A 19681-nucleotide genomic window follows, 5' to 3' on the forward strand; every position below is an offset into this window, starting at 1 on the left:
CATGGATGTATCGTACGTATCAACATCACCAACTGCCCTTTTACACGTTACAAGATCTGTCTAAATGTCACACCAGAGGATATGTTCGTCATAAAACGTCTACATAGAATTCCATCACCTTTTATCAGGAGTCACGTCTTTGTAACTTAGCCATGATATATATATAGATGTGTATTATATTTATCTACTATAAAAAGAATACTGATGTATCAACATGTGATATTCTATTAGTTTCAGATTAATTATGAGAATGGACGTCTTAAGAGAGAAAATAGAAGCACAAACTGTGGGTAATAAGCGGAGAATACTCAGATTCTTCATTGGTCCACATCAGTCGACTCTTATCACATTTTTGTTCCGAAATGTCACCTAAATAGAAAACAATGATGAATCAGTCAAACTTCTATGACGTCCGTGAGGACATTTCCAAACAGAGAGGAATACATGTAAGTGTTGCCCTCCATAGAAAAAGTTTCTATGGTTGATCGTTCAGGATCGAGAAAACAATTTGCATGCGACTTAAATTTTCTAATGGTTAATTTTTCCATTTCTAGATAGTAATATTCCTTACCTACGGCGCTTATATGACACTTCCGTGACAGAGGTCGACTACTAACAATGCAGGATTTCGAGAGGTGCGAGTTGATTTGGGCCATGGGAAAGTTGTATAGTCCACATCATCATCTCATTTAGATGTATGATCCGAGCTAGTTCAGCTTTCATTTTCATTGCGACTAAACCTTGATTTGACCAAGAAGCAGGAGACGCTTACCCGTCCGGAATCCATGGTCGTATTATCTTACGTTTTCGAGGGTCTCTTCGCGAGCCAAGGCTGATTACGTTACACTCCGTTCATGGCTCCGTTCGTGGAGTCTAACGTCATCAGAAGCCTTGCATAGCGAAGATGAGGGTCTCCAGGCAAATCTTCTATATTTTGTTTGTATTTTGTTCTCCTTTCTTTTTGTCGTTTTAAGGATTAAATTACGGTTCGTTTGAATATCGATATCGATATTATCTCTTATTTTTAAAGACCCTTGACTGGGTGGTTTTTGATAAATGGACATTGAATTCTCCAAAAATAAGGTATCGCAAAAGAAATATTACTTTGCAAAATAAGGTATCACAAAATAAAGTATCGCAAAATAAGGAATCGCATTGCATGGTGATCGTAGGAAACGACTAAGATTGTCCCCTCTGTGGAATTAAGGATTTCCTTCTGTCTTGAAAGAGACGAAGATATAGATCATCGCAACACCCCTGGGCCGAGTCCTTTTTTTGTCGCCAGTTTGTGTTCTTCTGCTAGTTTCCCTAGACACTCGTCCAAATCAATCTGGCCATTGTAATGATGTTAGCCCAACCCCTACCACCACCACCACCACCATCTCCTCTTTCACAAAAGGAGAAAGCACAAATAAATAGATAAATAAAGAAACCCTTATCTTTCAATTTAGAGCAATAACAGGAATTTTGTTTCCACGTTGTCATACCTGTTGATTTTCTTATTGTCGACGTGAAGTGTTTCTAAAAATCTTCGGGAGTTTATGACACAATCTAATTAGAATTTAGATGGTCATTCTCACTACGTTACACGAACATCTAACGACATCGTATAAGGGGTCAAGCCAGAATGACCTTTGTTACCTCAATATTTCACTTTCATGTTGAATTGTCAATTTTTCGATGCCACCGATCTCGCCCATTCGCCATATCATGCAGCTGAAGCTAACCATTTCGGTACAGCATGTATATATATAGCCATATTCTTCGTTAGACGAAATGACCTGAAACAGGTTGACAGATTATGCCTTGATTGCATGCCTCGTGGGAACATGTTTTCCAGCATACACCCTCCCGAACAGTGACAACCAATCCAGATCGACGTCTGGTGTTATATCATTCCAGAAGCATTCTACTACATATGATTCACAGTGACATAATCCTCGTGGAATCAAGTCTGGGTATTCCCCCCTCTGTACAGAACACGGAATTATCTGTCTACCAATGCTGCTAATGAGAAATTGTTCAAACGCGAAGTTGACCCAGCTTTCCATCTAACTGATTGTAGTAGGTCCCATTGTAGTACCGTCGAGGTTCCGTAGGCTTTCCGTGGCTTCCTAACTGATTGTAGTAGGTCCCACTGTAATACCGGCGAGGTTCCGTAGGCTTTCCATGGCTTCCTAACTGATTGTAGTAGGACCCATTGTAATACCGGCGAGGTTCCGTAGGCTTTCCATGGCTTCCTAACTGATTGTAGTAGGACCCATTGTAATACCGGCGAGGTTCCGTAGGCTTTCCATGGCTTCCTAACTGATTGTAGTAGGACCCATTGTAATACCGGCGAGGTTCCGTAGGCTTTCCATGGCTTCCTAACTGATTGTAGTAGGTCCCACTGTAATACCGTCGAGGTTCCGTAGGCTTTCCATGGCTTCCTAACTGACTGTAGTAGGACCCATTGTAGTACCGTCGAAGTTCCGTAGGCTTTCCATGGCTTCCTAACTGACTGTAGTAGGTCCCATTGTAGTACTGTCGAGGTTCCGTAGGCTTTCCATCGCTTCCTAACTGACTGTAGTAGGTCCCACTGTAATACCGTCGAAGTTCCGTAGGCTTTCCATGGCTTCCTAACTGATTGTAGTATGTCCAATTGTAGTACCGTCGAGGTTCCGTAGGCTTTCCCATGACCATAGCTGTTGATAGGTCGACAATTACAAAACCACAAACCCTTGTTTAATGACGGTCCAGAACCATTTTGTACAATGTACACAGATAGCGCTCTACAAGGAAGCGATCAAACTTCGCGTGTACCACGCACCTGCCAATTACAAGTTATAACGGTACTGCTTGAGGTGAAGATCATCCGGACCAAATATAACAAAGCACAGTTCATGCAACAACAATATATTTTATTTGTACAATATACCATTAAATACAGCGTCAATTATTATTTTGACATACCTACATGTAGTTATAACAGTGCGACCAGTTTAATTTGACACCCCAATGGAAGATCCTGTCTAATCTGAAACCTGTCAGACTCAACATACCGACCAGATTAACCTGTCTAATCTGAAACCTGTCAGACTCAACATAACGACCAGATTAACCTGTCTAATCTGAAACCTGTCAGACACAACATACCGACCAGATTAACCTGTCTAATCTGAAACCTGTCAGACTCAACATACCGACCAGATTAACCTGTCTAATCTGAAACCTTAAGATCCGGTCTAATCTGAAACCTGTCAGACTCAAAATACCGGACAGATTAACCTGTCTAATCTGAAACATGTCGGACTCGACATAACGACCATATTAACCTGTCTAATCTGAAACCTGTCAGACTCAACATACCGGACAGATTAACCTGTCTAATCTGAAACATGTCAGACTCGACATAACGACCAGATTAACCTGTCTAATCTGAAACCTGTCAGACTCAACATACCGGACAGATTAACCTGTCTAATCTGAAACCTGTCAGACTCAACATACCGACAGATTAACCTGTCTAACCTGAAACCTGTCAGACTCAACATACCGACAGATTAACCTGTCTAACCTGAAACCTGTCAGACTCAACATACCGGACAGATTAACCTGTCTAATCTGAAACCTGTCAGACTTAACATACCGACAAGATTAACCTGTCCAATCAAAAGCCTGTTAGACATAAAACACCAGATGAACTGTTTATATCTAACTACCCCTTTGGAACTGAATTACTATTTACAGATAGATTGACAATAATACAATATATCAACTTCAAGTTATTTTTTATAGTGAACTGCCAGGGTCATTTTGAGGTCGCCGGTTTCCTTGTAGAAGTAGGTGACTATCTCGGTAAATAACATATGAGAGTTCCGTCGCAAGTCATCCAGAGCAATAAGGGTAAAGTGTCTTGCATGGACACAACCACTACTTCACAAAGTGGCCAGTTCCTCAGCTTTCCGAGAAACACAAACTGACATGAGTAGAGATCGTCGAACCAGCACCTCGGATCTTCATCTGAGGTAACATTGTTGGGTGTTCTAACCGACGGAGCTATTGTGGCCCCCAAATAGAAAACTGAATAAGGATGCTAGAACGACTAGGTATTGGATTAGACAGGTTTAAATTATGATGTTCTACATGCTTGTGTAGGTATATACGTATCAATAGAAATGATCATATTCACATTCTTTCCTGACCATATATCAGATAGTCTTGGGTCAAGGAAACATATTGACAGATCTATAAGCCATGCCACCTTAGTGTGAATATATTAATGTATCTATGTGTACCAAATAACACAGCTGTAACATCCTCCTCCCATTCCACCTGTGTATACAGATGTTGTCTTAAGTTAACCACAATTGTATGCCTTGTATACCTCTATAATTGAGAGTTCCGGAATCATAAGAAGAAACATCATGTTCATATCATATGGCAGTTTCGTTAAGTCATATTTTAATAAACATAATCTACCGCTACTCATTTCAGATTTTAAAATAATGTATTCCATACTAAATCTTTTTGTATGGTATATTACATAATTTTAGCTTATTTAAATTGCAACACCTCATAATTCAACTATATTTTTCTTTTAAACAGCATCAAAAACCTGCATCTAGTTGTTTTTTTAAATTGAACAAATCAGAAACTACAGAAAATAATTTTTAATACAATGTAAATGAAAATCAGGACCGATGAAAATTGGCAAACTACTCCATATTGACAGCGTCTCTCCCTTGTGTCTTCAAGTTTTTTTTATCAATCATTGGGTCCTCTTAAAAGAAAAGAGAAACAGAAATTTAAAAGGGCATTTATAAATACTTATTGATAGTATAGTGTTCTACCTGGATTTTGACACAAGCCAACATCATCTGGAAATGGCTGACAGATTGAAGGTTCTATATACAAGTAAGGAAAATAAATTCATACTTCAGGAAGATACACATATACATGTAATTCTTTTAATAAGTTTTATATATTAGAGTACAGAGTTTGAGACTGATAAAACTGGCAATAGATCAAATCTAATGCTTCACAAGTACACAGTGAAATGGATTTTAATCTGGATTCACAATTAAGGTACCTAGAGTTGTCTCCCCTTTGTCTTATTAACTGTTTTCATTTACTTATTTGCATGGTAAAATGAAAGATTTTGTAGCAAATGCTTTTCGAACATCTAAGTTAAAATAACCATATCTTCATGTCATTTTTGTCCAACATTACCACAACACTTTTAAGGCCAAACCAATGCATGCTGTCAAAATGCAGGAAAACTTTTCTTTTTATCTTTTGTCTTAATTTAAGTGATAAAGCACATCAACTTATATTTCAATGATCTTAATTAATGAAATACAAAATGTAAGAACAACTTTTGATACATTGTCTTCATGACATACAAGACTTAAACCTGGTAGACTCTTGGTAACGAACAAATTTGTTCAACTTATTGATAAGAAAGTTTCAACTAAAAATTGATTGTCACTAAATAGATTTTTGTTCTGATTGGAATTAAAGTTGTGAGCCATCTTGGGCAGTAAAAGCCTTAAAGCCAACATAATAGTATTTATACTAAAGCTATGTAATACTAACATACATATTTATACACCGAGTACATTAAAATGCTAATTGTAATGTAAATTGCATACCCGATAAACATGTTGACAAAATAAATGCTAATATTGAAAACTTGTCAACATGTAAATATCATAACACTGGCTGATATATCACTCATTATTACATAATTAGCTCTTAATGAGAGGATGCTCCTGGAATAAGGAACCAAAAACACATCTTAGACTTTGTTAACATGTATATGAATTCATCTAAAAATGAGCATATCCCACATGCCAATATGTACAATGAAACCTGTCTTATCCGACAACTGACTTTTCCGACATCAAGTCTAATCCGACACTGTACCGTATTCCCATGATGCCAAGTGTAGTGAACAACAATACCGGACTCTTCCGACACCCTGTATAATCTGACCAAAACTGTCACTCCCACATGGTGTCGGATTAGACAGGTTTCACTGTATATACATGCATACTTAGGCATCAGTGTCTGATTTGTAAATCAGAAACACAGGGGCTTGGCACGATTTTCCAAATGATGGTCCATATATATATATATATATATGTATTACACTATAATAATACATATATGTATGGACCGTCATTTGAAAAATCGTGCAATAACACTATAATACATACATATATATGGACCATCATTCAGAAAATCGTGCCAAGCCCCTGTGATCAGAAATACAATCCTTGCCGAAATTATCTGGGACACAAAATATAAGTGATTTACAGTAAACAACACTGTATGGAGAAATCAAAAATAGAAATTTTTCCAATTCCATTTTCTGTTTTACTAATAACCTGATGTTTTATAACTAATTTCTTCCCAAAAATGGTTAAACAATCAACTATTATGATAGACAGATGATTTAGGTCATGAACATCACATTAACACTTAATACAACATTAATGAAATAGCTAATATGTGTAATGCACTCTTCAGGGTGGAATAGGGAACCCTGTATCATCAGGACTGGAAACTGTATTTTATGGTAAGATTCCACATAAGTATTGTGTTGTTAACATGTGTATTATATATGTTGGGAATCTTTCACCATATATACAAAATACACATGTTTATAACATATTATTTTGACAAAATGGATTAAAAGCTGAAAGCCATTGCAGTGATGTACAACAATAATATATTTCTGATGAAACAGTACCTGTGTCCTACCTACATATCAGTATTATCAGTCCCTGTGTGTCCTACCTACATCTCAGTACTATCAGTCCCTCTGTCCTACCTACATATCAGTACTATCAGTCCGTGTGTCCTACCTACATATCAGTACTATCAGTCCCTGTGTCCTACCTACATATCAGTACTATCAGTCCCTGTGTCCTACCTACATATCAGTACTATCAGTCCCTGTGTCCTATCTACATATCAGTACTATCAGTCAGTGTGTCCTACCTACATATCAGTACTATCAGTCCCTGTGTCCTACCTACATCTCAGTACTATCAGTCCCTCTGTCCTACCTACATATCAGTACTATCAGTCCGTGTGTTCTACCTACATATCAGTACTATCAGTCCCTGTGTCCTACCTACATATCAGCACTATCAGTCCCTGTGTTCTACCTACATATTGATCAGCACTATCAGTCCCTGTGTCCTACCTACATATCAGTACTATCAGTCTGAATGTCCTACCTACATATCAGTACTATCAGTCCCTGTGTCCTACCTACATATCAGTACTATCAGTCAGTGTGTCCTACCTACATATCAGTACTATCAGTCCCTGTGTCCTACCTACATATCAGTACTATCAGTCCCTGTGTCCTATCTACATATCAGTACTATCAGTCCGTGTGTCCTACCTACATATCAGTACTATCAGTCCCTGTGTCCTACCTACATATCAGTCACTGTGTCCTACCTACATATCAGTACTATCAGTTCCTGTGTCCTACCTACATATCAGTACTATCAGTCCCTGTGTCCTACCTACATATCAGTACTATCAGTCTGTGTGTCCTACCTTCATATCAGTACTATCAGTCCCTGTGTCCTACCTACATATCAGTACTATCAGTTCCTGTGTCCTACCTACATATCAGTACTATCAGTCCCTGTGTGTCCTACCTACATCTCAGTACTATCAGTCTGTGTGTCCTACCTACATATCAGTACTATCAGTTCCTGTGTCCTACCTACATATCAGTACTATCAGTCCCTGTGTCCTACCTACATATCAGTACTATCAGTCCTACCTACATATCAGTACTATCAGTCCTACCTACATATCAGTACTATCAGTCCCTGTGTCCTACCTACATATCAGCACTATCAGTCACTGTGTCCTACCTACATATCAGCACTATCAGTCTGTGTGTCCTACCTACATCTCAGTACTATCAGTCCCTCTGTCCTACCTACATATCAGTACTATCAGTCCGTGTGTCCTACCTACATATCAGTACTATCAGTCCCTGTGTCCTACCTACATATCAGCACTATCAGTCCCTGTGTTCTACCTACATATTGATCAGCACTATCAGTCCCTGTGTCCTACCTACATATCAGTACTATCAGTCTGAATGTCCTACCTACATATCAGTACTATCAGTCCCTGTGTCCTACCTACATATCAGTACTATCAGTCAGTGTGTCCTACCTACATATCAGTACTATCAGTCCCTGTGTCCTACCTACATATCAGTACTATCAGTCCCTGTGTCCTATCTACATATCAGTACTATCAGTCCGTGTGTCCTACCTACATATCAGTACTATCAGTCCCTGTGTCCTACCTACATATCAGTACTATCAGTCACTGTGTCCTACCTACATATCAGTACTATCAGTTCCTGTGTCCTACCTACATATCAGTACTATCAGTCCCTGTGTCCTACCTACATATCAGTACTATCAGTCTGTGTGTCCTACCTTCATATCAGTACTATCAGTCCCTGTGTCCTACCTACATATCAGTACTATCAGTTCCTGTGTCCTACCTACATATCAGTACTATCAGTCCCTGTGTGTCCTACCTACATATCAGTACTATCAGTCTGTGTGTCCTACCTACATATCAGTACTATCAGTCCCTGTGTCCTACCTACATATCAGTACTATCAGTCCCTGTGTCCTACCTACATATCAGTACTATCAGTCCTACCTACATATCAGTACTATCAGTCCTACCTACATATCAGTACTATCAGTCCCTGTGTCCTACCTACATATCAGCACTATCAGTCTGTGTGTCCTACCTACATATCAGCACTATCAGTCTGTGTGTCCTACCTACATATCAGTACTATCAGTCTGTGTGTCCTACCTACATATCAGTACTATCAGTCCCTGTGTCCTACCTACATATCAGTACTATCAGTCCCTGTGTCCTACCTACATATCAGTACTATCAGTCCTACCTACATATCAGTACTATCAGTCCTACCTACATATCAGTACTATCAGTCCCTGTGTCCTACCTACATATCAGCACTATCAGTCACTGTGTCCTACCTACATATCAGCACTATCAGTCTGTGTGTCCTACCTACATCTCAGTACTATCAGTCCCTCTGTCCTACCTACATATCAGTACTATCAGTCCGTGTGTCCTACCTACATATCAGTACTATCAGTCCCTGTGTCCTACCTACATATCAGCACTATCAGTCCCTGTGTTCTACCTACATATTGATCAGCACTATCAGTCCCTGTGTCCTACCTACATATCAGTACTATCAGTCTGAATGTCCTACCTACATATCAGTACTATCAGTCCCTGTGTCCTACCTACATATCAGTACTATCAGTCAGTGTGTCCTACCTACATATCAGTACTATCAGTCCCTGTGTCCTACCTACATATCAGTACTATCAGTCCCTGTGTCCTATCTACATATCAGTACTATCAGTCCGTGTGTCCTACCTACATATCAGTACTATCAGTCCCTGTGTCCTACCTACATATCAGTACTATCAGTCACTGTGTCCTACCTACATATCAGTACTATCAGTTCCTGTGTCCTACCTACATATCAGTACTATCAGTCCCTGTGTCCTACCTACATATCAGTACTATCAGTCTGTGTGTCCTACCTACATATCAGTACTATCAGTCCCTGTGTCCTACCTACATATCAGTACTATCAGTCTGTGTGTCCTACCTACATATCAGTACTATCAGTCTGTGTGTCCTACCTACATATCAGTACTATCAGTCACTGTGTCCTACCTACATATCAGTACTATCAGTCCCTGTGTCCTACCTACATATCAGTCTATCAGTCTGTGTGTCCTACCTACATATCAGTACTATCAGTCCCTGTGTCCTACCTACATATCAGTACTATCAGTCTGTGTGTCCTACCTTCATATCAGTACTATCAGTCCCTGTGTCCTACCTACATATCAGTACTATCAGTCCCTGTGTCCTATCTACATATCAGTACTATCAGTCCCTGTGTCCTACCTACATATCAGTACTATCAGTTCCTGTGTCCTACCTACATATCAGTACTATCAGTCCCTGTGTGTCCTACCTACATATCAGTACTATCAGTCTGTGTGTCCTACCTACATATCAGTACTATCAGTCCCTGTGTCCTACCTACATATCAGTACTATCAGTCCCTGTGTCCTACCTACATATCAGTACTATCAGTCCTACCTACATATCAGTACTATCAGTCCTACCTACATATCAGTACTATCAGTCCCTGTGTCCTACCTACATATCAGCACTATCAGTCTGTGTGTCCTACCTACATATCAGCACTATCAGTCTGTGTGTCCTACCTACATATCAGTACTATCAGTCTGTGTGCCCTACCTACATATCAGTACTATCAGTCCGTGTGTCCTACCTACATATCAGTACTATCAGTCAGTGTGTCCTACCTACATATCAGTACTATCTGTCCCTGCGTCCTACCTACATATCAGTACTATCAGTCCTACCTACATATCAGCACTATCAGTATTGGATTTATATATTCATGAAACCAGCAATAAAGTCATTACCACCTCAACATCGGACAGTAAGAACATATTATAATACATAAATTTTAAACAAAGGAAAGATTATAATCAGAAATAGGTAGCATAGCTTCTTATCATGTTTCAGCAAAAAAAAAATTCTATTGATTTCCTAAGAAAATTTAACAAACATACTTCAAGACTTCAAAAAGTATATTTAGATATTGTTGAACATTATTGAACATTATTGGGTAATAAATCTAAAATCATTCAAGAAAAACAATTCTATACACACTTAGCAATTAAGTTTATACTATAATGGAAATAAATATAACAAATTTAAAAAAAACATGAGACCTTTTCATTATCAGAAACCAATTCTAAACCTTAGTTAGGAAACAACTGAAGGATTACCTCCCCTTACTATCTACAGCTGATTCAGAGAAGTCCTTGTTTACTGTACATCGCGACAGTCGGAGATAAAACAAATTAATACTGATTATTTTAAATATATAAATCACAAATAAAAAATATTTTATTTCAAGATTCAATCTGAAGCAAGATTCATCATTTGATGAAAAAATGAGAACTCCAACTAGATAAGTTAACTATCGCTATATCAGATCCTGGACTTGTAATCTGTGATCTGATCAATCAGAAATGTTAACCTACTGGAACTTTCACCACTCTGGTTACTTTAGAGCACTAAAATTTCTACTACTAACTCATCATTAGGGAAGTTATCCCAGAGATAATTTGTCAGTTTGTCCAGGTGGTGGTGAAATATTTATGGTACTTTTATCAAACACATTTTACTTCATACAAATTATCACAGACTCGTATAATGTCTACACCATTTCACACTACTGGAGGACATGTCAATGTTAAACAGGTATAAAGTGTAAAACATTTGTTGTCCAGCAATCATTTTCTAAATATACTGTGAGTAAATACGTTTACAGGATATTAATTTCTACCACAATACGCCGTGTTAATCAACTCTCAGACCATCAGTTAATCATTACAGCTGTTGATTAACAATCTGTTTATACCACACGTGGTATAAACTCTGTATGCATTTTGATTGGCTAACACGGCGAACTTTGACCCAAGCTCTAATTGTTATTGACGTCATCAATAATCTAATGACGTCACGTCACCGGTACACTTTATTTGCATACGCGAAATTATACTTGGCCACGTTTCCCTTTGATTTAAGCCGATATTATTGTGGTAGAAACAGGTCACATGACTCGAAATTGTTGGATATGGAAGTTATTTCACACTCGTAAGTTATTTTTTAAAAGTTGCAAAAAACACTCGCTAAAGCTCGTGTCTTTTGTAACTTTTAAAAAATAACTTACTCGTGTGAAATAAATTCCATATCCAACAACCACTCGTTGTGTAACCTCTATATATACAATAACTACACACTTTCAGGTCTCTACTTCACATTCACAGGAAAGAGTTTTAGGAGTTTTTTCAAACAAGAACATTGAACAAAAATTTCCTGTCTTAATCAGCCAAAAAATATGAAATGGCCATCTGAGCCTAAATATAATTCTCTCGATTCATGAAATACCATTAACAATTCACTAATATTTTAAAATATAGAAATGTATTTATGTGATATATCAAAATATGTGGTTTCAGAAATGTACATATGCATAAAACAATTATATCAGTTGAATGACTAGCAATAAACAGACAATGTACATATTTATGATGTAAACTTACTTATGTCATAATAAATAAGATTTATCTCCTGGTTTGTACTGTATTCTTACACTGAAGTTGGCCTAGATCTGGTATCATAATGTATTTTTATACAGAAGTTGGCCTGGGTCTGGGATCGTAATGTATTTTTATACAGAAGTTGGCCTGGGTCTGGGATCGTAATGTATTCTTATGTAGAAGTTGGCCTAGATCTGGTATCATAATGTATTCTTACACAGAAGTTGGCCCGGCTCTGATATCATAATGTATTTTTATACAGAAGTTGGCCCGGCTCTGATATCATAATGTATTTTTATACAGAAGTTGGCCGGGCTCTGATATCATAATGTATTCTTACACTGAAGTTGACCCGGCTATGATATCATAATGTATTTTTATACAGAAGTTGGCCCAGCTCTGGTATCATAATGTATTTTTATACAGAAGTTGACCCGGCTCTGGTATCATAATGTATTTTTATACAGAAGTTGGCCCGGCTCTGATATCATAATGTATTCTTACACAGAAGTTGGCCCGGCTATGATATCATAATGTATTCTTACACAGAAGTTGACCCGGCTATGATATCATAATGTATTTTTATACAGAAGTTGGCCGGGCTATGATATCATAATGTATTCTTACACAGAAGTTGACCCGGCTATGATATCATAATGTATTTTTATACAGAAGTTGGCCGGGCTATGATATCATAATGTATTCTTACACAGAAGTTGACCCGGCTATGATATCATAATGTATTTTTATACAGAAGTTGGCCGGGCTATGATATCATAATGTATTCTTACACTGAAGTTGACCCGGCTATGATATCATAATGTATTTTTATACAGAAGTTGGCCCAGCTCTGGTATCATAATGTATTTTTATACAGAAGTTGACCCGGCTCTGGTATCATAATGTATTTTTATACTGAAGTTGGCCTAGATCTGGTATCATAATGTATTTTTATACAGAAGTTGGCCGGGCTCTGGGATCATAATGTATTTTTATACAGAAGTTGACCCGGCTATGATATCATAATGTATTCTTACACTGAAGTTGACCCGGCTATGATATCATAATGTATTTTTATACAGAAGTTGACCCGGCTCTGGTATCATAATGTATTTTTACAATGAAGTTGACCCGGGTCTGGTATCATAATGTATTTTTACAATGAAGTTGACCCGGGTCTGGTATCATAATGTATTCTTACACTGAAGTTGGCCGCCTCTGGTATCATAATGTATTCTTATACTGAAGTTGACCCGGCTATGGTATCATAATGTATTTTTATACAGAAGTTGGCCGGGTTCTGGTATCATAATGTATTTTTATACAGAAGTTGGCCAGCCTCTGGTATCATAATGTATTTTTATACAGAAGTTGGCCGGGCTCTGGTATCATAATGTATTTTTATACAGAAGTTGGCCGCCTCTGGTATCATAATGTATTCTTACAATGAAGTTGACCCGGGTCTGGGATCATAATGTATTTTTATACAGAAGTTGGCCAGGCTCTGATATCATAATGTATTTTTATACAGAAGTTGGCCGGGCTCTGGGATCATAATGTATTTTTATACAGAAGTTGGCCAGGCTCTGATATCATAATGTATTTTTATACAGAAGTTGGCCGGGCTCTGGGATCATAATGTATTTTTATACAGAAGTTGGCCAGGCTCTGGGATCATAATGTATTTTTATACAGAAGTTGGCCAGGCTCTGATATCATAATGTATTTTTATACAGAAGTTGGCCGGGCTCTGGGATCATAATGTATTTTTATACAGAAGTTGGCCGGGCTCTGGTATCATAATGTATTCTTACACTGAAGTTGGCCAGGCTCTGGGATCATAATGTATTTTTATACAGAAGTTGGCCGGGCTCTGGATCATAATGTATTTTTATACAGAAGTTGGCCGGGCTCTGGTATCATAATGTATTCTTACACTGAAGTTGGCCAGGCTCTGATATCATAATGTATTTTTATACAGAAGTTGGCCGGGCTCTGGGATCATAATGTATTTTTATACAGAAGTTGGCCCGGCTCTGGTATCATAATGTATTTTTATACAGAAGTTGGCCCGGCTCTGGTATCATAATGTATTTTTATACAGAAGTTGGCCCGGCTCTGGTATCATAATGTATTTTTATACAGAAGTTGGCCCGGGTCTGGGATCATAATGTATTTTTATACAGAAGTTGGCCCGGCTCTGGTATCATGATGTATCTTACACTAAAGTTGAAATTTCAAATTATGCAATGGAGTGATTAATAAACAAGAGGCCCATGGGCCTTAACGGTCACCTGAGATTTGAAATATTTCAGTTTATTTAATTGACCCTTTTTGCCCCCCCCCCCCCCCCTATCAGCCCCTAGGGGTCAGTCAGGGCCAACATATGCATATTATCAAACTTTCATTCCATGCTGAAAATGTTAACCAGAATGAATTCCAATAGAAATAAAACAAATAAAAGTCAAAAATGTTATTTCCCTATAAAAACTTTAGTAAAGTTTAGCCCCACCCCAAGGCAAACTTGAGACCCCAGGGTCCTGAAATTCACAATTTTGGTAAAGAACCTTCAAACCCAGCCATCTATGAAGTGTATTTGATTCCAGCATATCTGAGAGTAGAGAAGAAGATTTTTGAAGTTTTAGTCAATTTGGCCCTTTTAGCCCCACCCATCAGCCCCTGGGGGTCAGTCAGGGCCAACATGTGCATGCCATCAAACTGTCATCCCATGCTGACAATGTTTACAAAATTAGAATGAATTCCAATAGAAATAAAATAAATTAAAGTCAAAAATGTGATTTCCCTATATAAACTATAGTAAAGTTTAGCCCCTCCCCAGGGGCAAACGTAAAACCCCTGGGTCATGAAATTTACAATTTTGGTAAAGCACCTTCAGACCCTTCCATCTATGAAGAGTGTTTGATTCCAGCATATTTGAGAGTAAAGAAGAAGATTTTTGAAGTTTTAGTCTATTTGGCCCTTTTTAGCCCCGCCCATCAGCCCCTGGGGGTCAGTCAGGGCCAACATGTGCATGCCATCAAACTGTCATCTCATGCTGACAATGTTTACAAAATTTGAATGAATTCCAATAGAAATAAAATAAATTAAAGTCAAAAATGTGATTTCCCTATATGAACTATAGTAAAGTTTAGCCCCACCCCAGGGGCAAACGTGAAACATCCGGGTCATGAAATTTACAATTTTGGTAAAGCACCTTAAGACCCTTCCATCTATGAAGAGTGTTTGATTCCAGCATATCTGAGAGTAGAGAAGAAGATTTTTGAAGTTTTAGTCAATTTGGTCCTTTTTAGCCCCGCCCATCAGCCCCTGGGGGTCAGTCAGGGCCAACATGTGCATGCCATCAAACTGTCATCCCATGCTGACAATGTTTACAAAATTAGAATGAATTCCAATAGAAATAAAATAAATTAAAGTCAAAAATGTGATTTCCCTATATAAACTATAATAAAGTTTAGCCCCTCCCCAGGGGCAAACGTGAAACCCCTGGGTCATGAAATTTACAATTTTGGTAAAGCACCTTAAGACCCTTCCATCTATGAAGAGTGTTTGATTCCAGCATATCTGAGAGTAGAGAAGAAGATTTTTGAAGTTTTAGTCAATTTGACCCTTTTTGGCCCCGCCCCTCAGGCCCCTGGAGGGTGGGGACCATATAATTTACAATTTTGGTTGACCTTTAGCCATAGAAGCTTCCTGCCAAATTTCATAGAATTTGGTTTGTGGGTTTTGGAGAAGAAGTTGAAAATGTGAATTGTTTACGGACGCACGACGCACGACGCACGACGACGGACAAAAGGGGATTAGAATAGGTCACTTGAGACTTTGTCTCAGGTGACCTAAAAATATCATGCCTGCACTGGGGGTCAAACTAGTGACGTGGCTTTCGAAAAAGCTGCTCTTCCACTCATCTATAGATACATTTTTACTGGCCTCAGCTTAAAAGTTAACCTTATACACCCTAACTCTTTACTTATGTCAAGAACATGAAATTCGTATTCTTAAAAACCAAGTTAAAATTTTAGTGAAATCGTGCAGATTTATAACATGTGCATATATTTACAGAATTATGTTTCAATATAGAACTTAACATCCAAAAATCTGGCCTTATTTTACAGAATCCCTTATCATACCAGAGCCACATCTCAAAAATTGTGCGTATTGACAATTATTAATATCACAAGGAATGGACAAGAACATACATCAGTTGTCATGGAAACATTAAGAAAGGCGACGGAATATATGATGAGAGGCAACAATCAATGTGATCACAATTACAGTCACTGATGGACAGACGAAAAACTTCAAATATCACAATGTTAGTATAAGACACACACTGAACAATTTCACAGATTTAACTTTTACGTTATAGTTTTGTTTTCTAGAGATTTATTTCTCCGTTGACTGACCATAGATTTACATAACTATATCTTTATAAAAAATTACTAGTCAATATCCATTCAAAGCAGCACAGCTTTATCAAGTCAACAACAAGTCACAGTCATGTTTTAAGGGTCCATATTATATATTTTGAACCTCAGGTTTCACTTGTATATATATTTCCACCTCTATTTTTCAAAGGGTAGCACAACACGCACCTTGAGACAAGCAAACTCACAAAACGCTTGGATGACTTTGAGGAACTGACTTCATCACAAAAAGTGGGGAATCATTCATGAAGCTCAGTATCAGACCTGTATGGCTACAATAATAGTTTGGCAAATTTTTACTACATCATCCATTTTGGAATAATTTTTCATAATGAGTATTAAAATATTTTGCAAGGGTGATATGGCTAAAAGTAAACTAAAACCCTAAATTATCTCCCTTTTCAGCAGTTTTCACATTGGGAAATCGTAGTTATCTTCCTCAACCAACATCTTGCTGCGTCGACAGAAGCAGAAACAGGAGCCTTTACACTGCTGCCAGCGAGAGAACTGTGCCTTCTGTTGGATGTGTAGGCTAGGGGTCTTCTGCCCAATCAGCCGGTCATATCGTTCCTTCTCCTTGATGTACCTTTAACAGATATCAAATCATATTAAAACAAGCACAAATGTCCCCTTGACCAGTAGATTAGTAGTGTGGTATCTACTTGACAATTGGATTCATAGTACATGTATCCTCCTTGACCAGAAGATTAATAGTATTGTATCCCCTCATAGTGTTGTATCCCCTTGACCAATAGATTCATAGTTTGGTATCCCCTTGACCAGTAGATTAATAGTGTTGTATCCCCTTGACCGCAGTAGATTAATAGTTTTTATCCCCTTGACCAGTAGATTAATAGTTTGTATCCCCTTGACCAGTAGATTAATAGTGTTGTATCCCCTTGACCAGTAGATTCATAGTGATGTATCCCCTTGACCAGTAGATTCATAGTACATGTATCCCCTTGACCAGTAGATTGATAATGATATATCCCCTTGACCAGTAGATTGATATTGTTGTATCCCCTTGACCAGTAGATTAATAGTGGTGTATCCCCTTGACCAGTAGATTAATAGTGGTGTATCCTTTGACCAGTAGATTGATAATGATATATCCCCTTGACCAGTAGATTGATATTGTTGTATCCCCTTGACCAGCAGATTAATAGTTTTGTATCTCCTTGACCAGTAGATTGATAGTGTTGTATCCCCTTGACCAGAAGATTCATAGTGATGTATCCCCTTGACCAGTAGATTCATAGTGTTGTATCCTTTGACCAGTAGATTGATAATGATATATCCCCTTGACCAGTAGATTGATATTGTTGTATCCCCTTGACCAGTAGATTAATAGTGGTGTATCCCCTTGACCAGTAGATTAATAGTGTTGTATCCCCTTGACCAGTAGATGCATAGTGATGTATCCCCTTGACCAGTAGATTCATAGTGTTGTATCCCCTTGACCAGTAGACTGATAATGATATATCCCCTTGACCAGTAGATTCATAGTGTTGTTTCTCCTTGACCAGTAGATTCATAGTGTTGTTTCCCCTTGACCAGTAGATAATTAGTTTTGTATCCCCTTGACCAGTAGATTGATAGTGTTGTATCCCCTTGACTAGTAGATTCATAGTACATGTATCCCCTTGACCAGTAGATTCATAGTATTGTATCCCCTTGACCAGTAGATTCATAGTGATGTATCCCCTTGACCAGTAGATGCATAGTATTATATCCCCTTGACCAGTAGATTGATAATGATATATCCCCTTGACCAGTATATTGATAGTGTTGTATCCCCTTGACCAGTAGATGCATAGTATTATATCCCCTTGACCAGTAGATTGATACTGATGTATCCCCTTAATTGACCAGTAGATTCATAGTGATGTATCCCCTTAATTGACCAGTAGATTCATAGTGATGTATCCCCTTGACCGGTAAATTCATAGTGATGTATCCCCTTGACCAGTGGATTGATATTGATGCATTCCTTTGACCAGTAATGTATCCCTCTAACCAGTAATGTATCCCTCTAACCAGTAATGTATCCCTCTAACCAGTAGATTAACAGTAATGTATCCCTCTAACCAGTAATGTATCCCTCTAACCAGTATATTAACAGTAATGTATCCCTCTAACCAGTATATTTACAGTAATGTATCCCTCTAACCAGTAATGTATCCCTCTAACCAGTGGATTAACAGTAATGTATCCCTCTAACCAGTATATTAACAGTAATGTATCCCTCTAACCAGTAATGTATCCCTCTAACCAGTATATTAACAGTAATGTATCCCTCTAACCAGTATATTAACAGTAATGTATCCCTCTAACCAGTAATGTATCCCTCTAACCAGTATATTAACAGTAATGTATCCCTCTAACCAGTATATTAACAGTAATGTATCCCTCTAACCAGTATATTAACAGTAATGTATCCCTCTAACCAGTATATTAACAGTAATGTATCCCTCTAACCAGTAGATTTACAGTAATGTATCCCCCTAACCAGTAATGTATCCCTCTAACCAGTAGATTTACAGTAATGTATCCCTCTAACCAGTAATGTATCCCTCTAACCAGTAGATTTACAGTAATGTATCCCTCTAACCAGTAATGTATCCCTCTAACCAGTAATGTATCCCTCTAACCAGTAATGTATCCCATTAACCAGTATATTAACAGTAATGTATCCCTCTAACTAGTATATTAACAGTAATGTATCCCTCTAACCAGTAGATTTACAGTAATGTATCCCTCTAACCAGTATATTAACAGTAATGTATCCCTCTAACCAGTAATGTATCCCATTAACCAGTATATTAACAGTAATGTATCCCTCTAACTAGTATATTAACAGTAATGTATCCCTCTAACCAGTAATGTATCCCTCTAACCAGTAGATTTACAGTAATGTATCCCTCTAACCAGTAGATTTACAGTAAAGTATCCCTCTAACCAGTAGATTTACAGTAATGTATCCCTCTAACC

At 37.9% G+C, this 19681-nt stretch overlaps 2 protein-coding genes and 1 long non-coding RNA gene across 30 annotated transcripts in view; all 3 read right to left on the minus strand.

Moving 5' to 3' along the window:
- Positions 1-2022: 2022 nt before the first annotated feature.
- On the minus strand, positions 2023-2682 carry LOC117338935 (probable serine/threonine-protein kinase fnkE). Its single transcript, XM_033900299.1, has one exon. The coding sequence runs from the start codon at positions 2680-2682 to the stop codon at positions 2023-2025; it is 660 nt and encodes a 219-aa protein (XP_033756190.1).
- Positions 2683-2883: 201 nt separating this feature from the next.
- LOC117339157 lies at positions 2884-11579 on the minus strand. 28 transcript variants are annotated; one of them, XR_004535114.1, is made up of 5 exons: positions 10230-11579; positions 10006-10109; positions 8983-9186; positions 8727-8930; positions 2884-8606 (listed from the first exon to the last, which is right to left on the minus strand). It is a non-coding gene; the product is annotated as an uncharacterized LOC117339157 (long non-coding RNA). The 28 variants fall into 28 exon arrangements; XR_004535110.1 differs by lacking the exon at positions 10006-10109 and adding an exon at positions 9735-9869 and having other exon boundaries at positions 10204-11579; XR_004535113.1 differs by lacking the exons at positions 10006-10109; positions 10230-11579 and having other exon boundaries at positions 2884-7229; positions 7400-7433; positions 7527-8606; positions 8983-9668.
- Positions 11580-16107: 4528 nt separating this feature from the next.
- Positions 16108-19681, minus strand: part of LOC117339623 (rho-related BTB domain-containing protein 1-like) — a 46693-nt gene continuing 43119 nt past the window's right edge. Inside the window, exon 9 of the mRNA XM_033901315.1 lies at positions 16108-17276. Within this exon, the coding sequence (XP_033757206.1) occupies positions 17102-17276 (175 nt within the window). The 3' untranslated portion in view covers positions 16108-17101. The remainder of the gene's footprint in view (positions 17277-19681) is intronic.

Source organism: Pecten maximus, chromosome 12, assembly GCF_902652985.1.
Source record: "Pecten maximus chromosome 12, xPecMax1.1, whole genome shotgun sequence".
Taxonomy (NCBI): Eukaryota; Metazoa; Mollusca; class Bivalvia; order Pectinida; family Pectinidae; genus Pecten; species Pecten maximus.

What these genes read in the sequence shown, in the direction of transcription:
- LOC117338935 (XM_033900299.1), bottom strand. Translation starts at nt 2,682, where the DNA reads ATGGTCATGGGAAAGCCTACGGAACCTCGACGGTACTACAATTGGACA.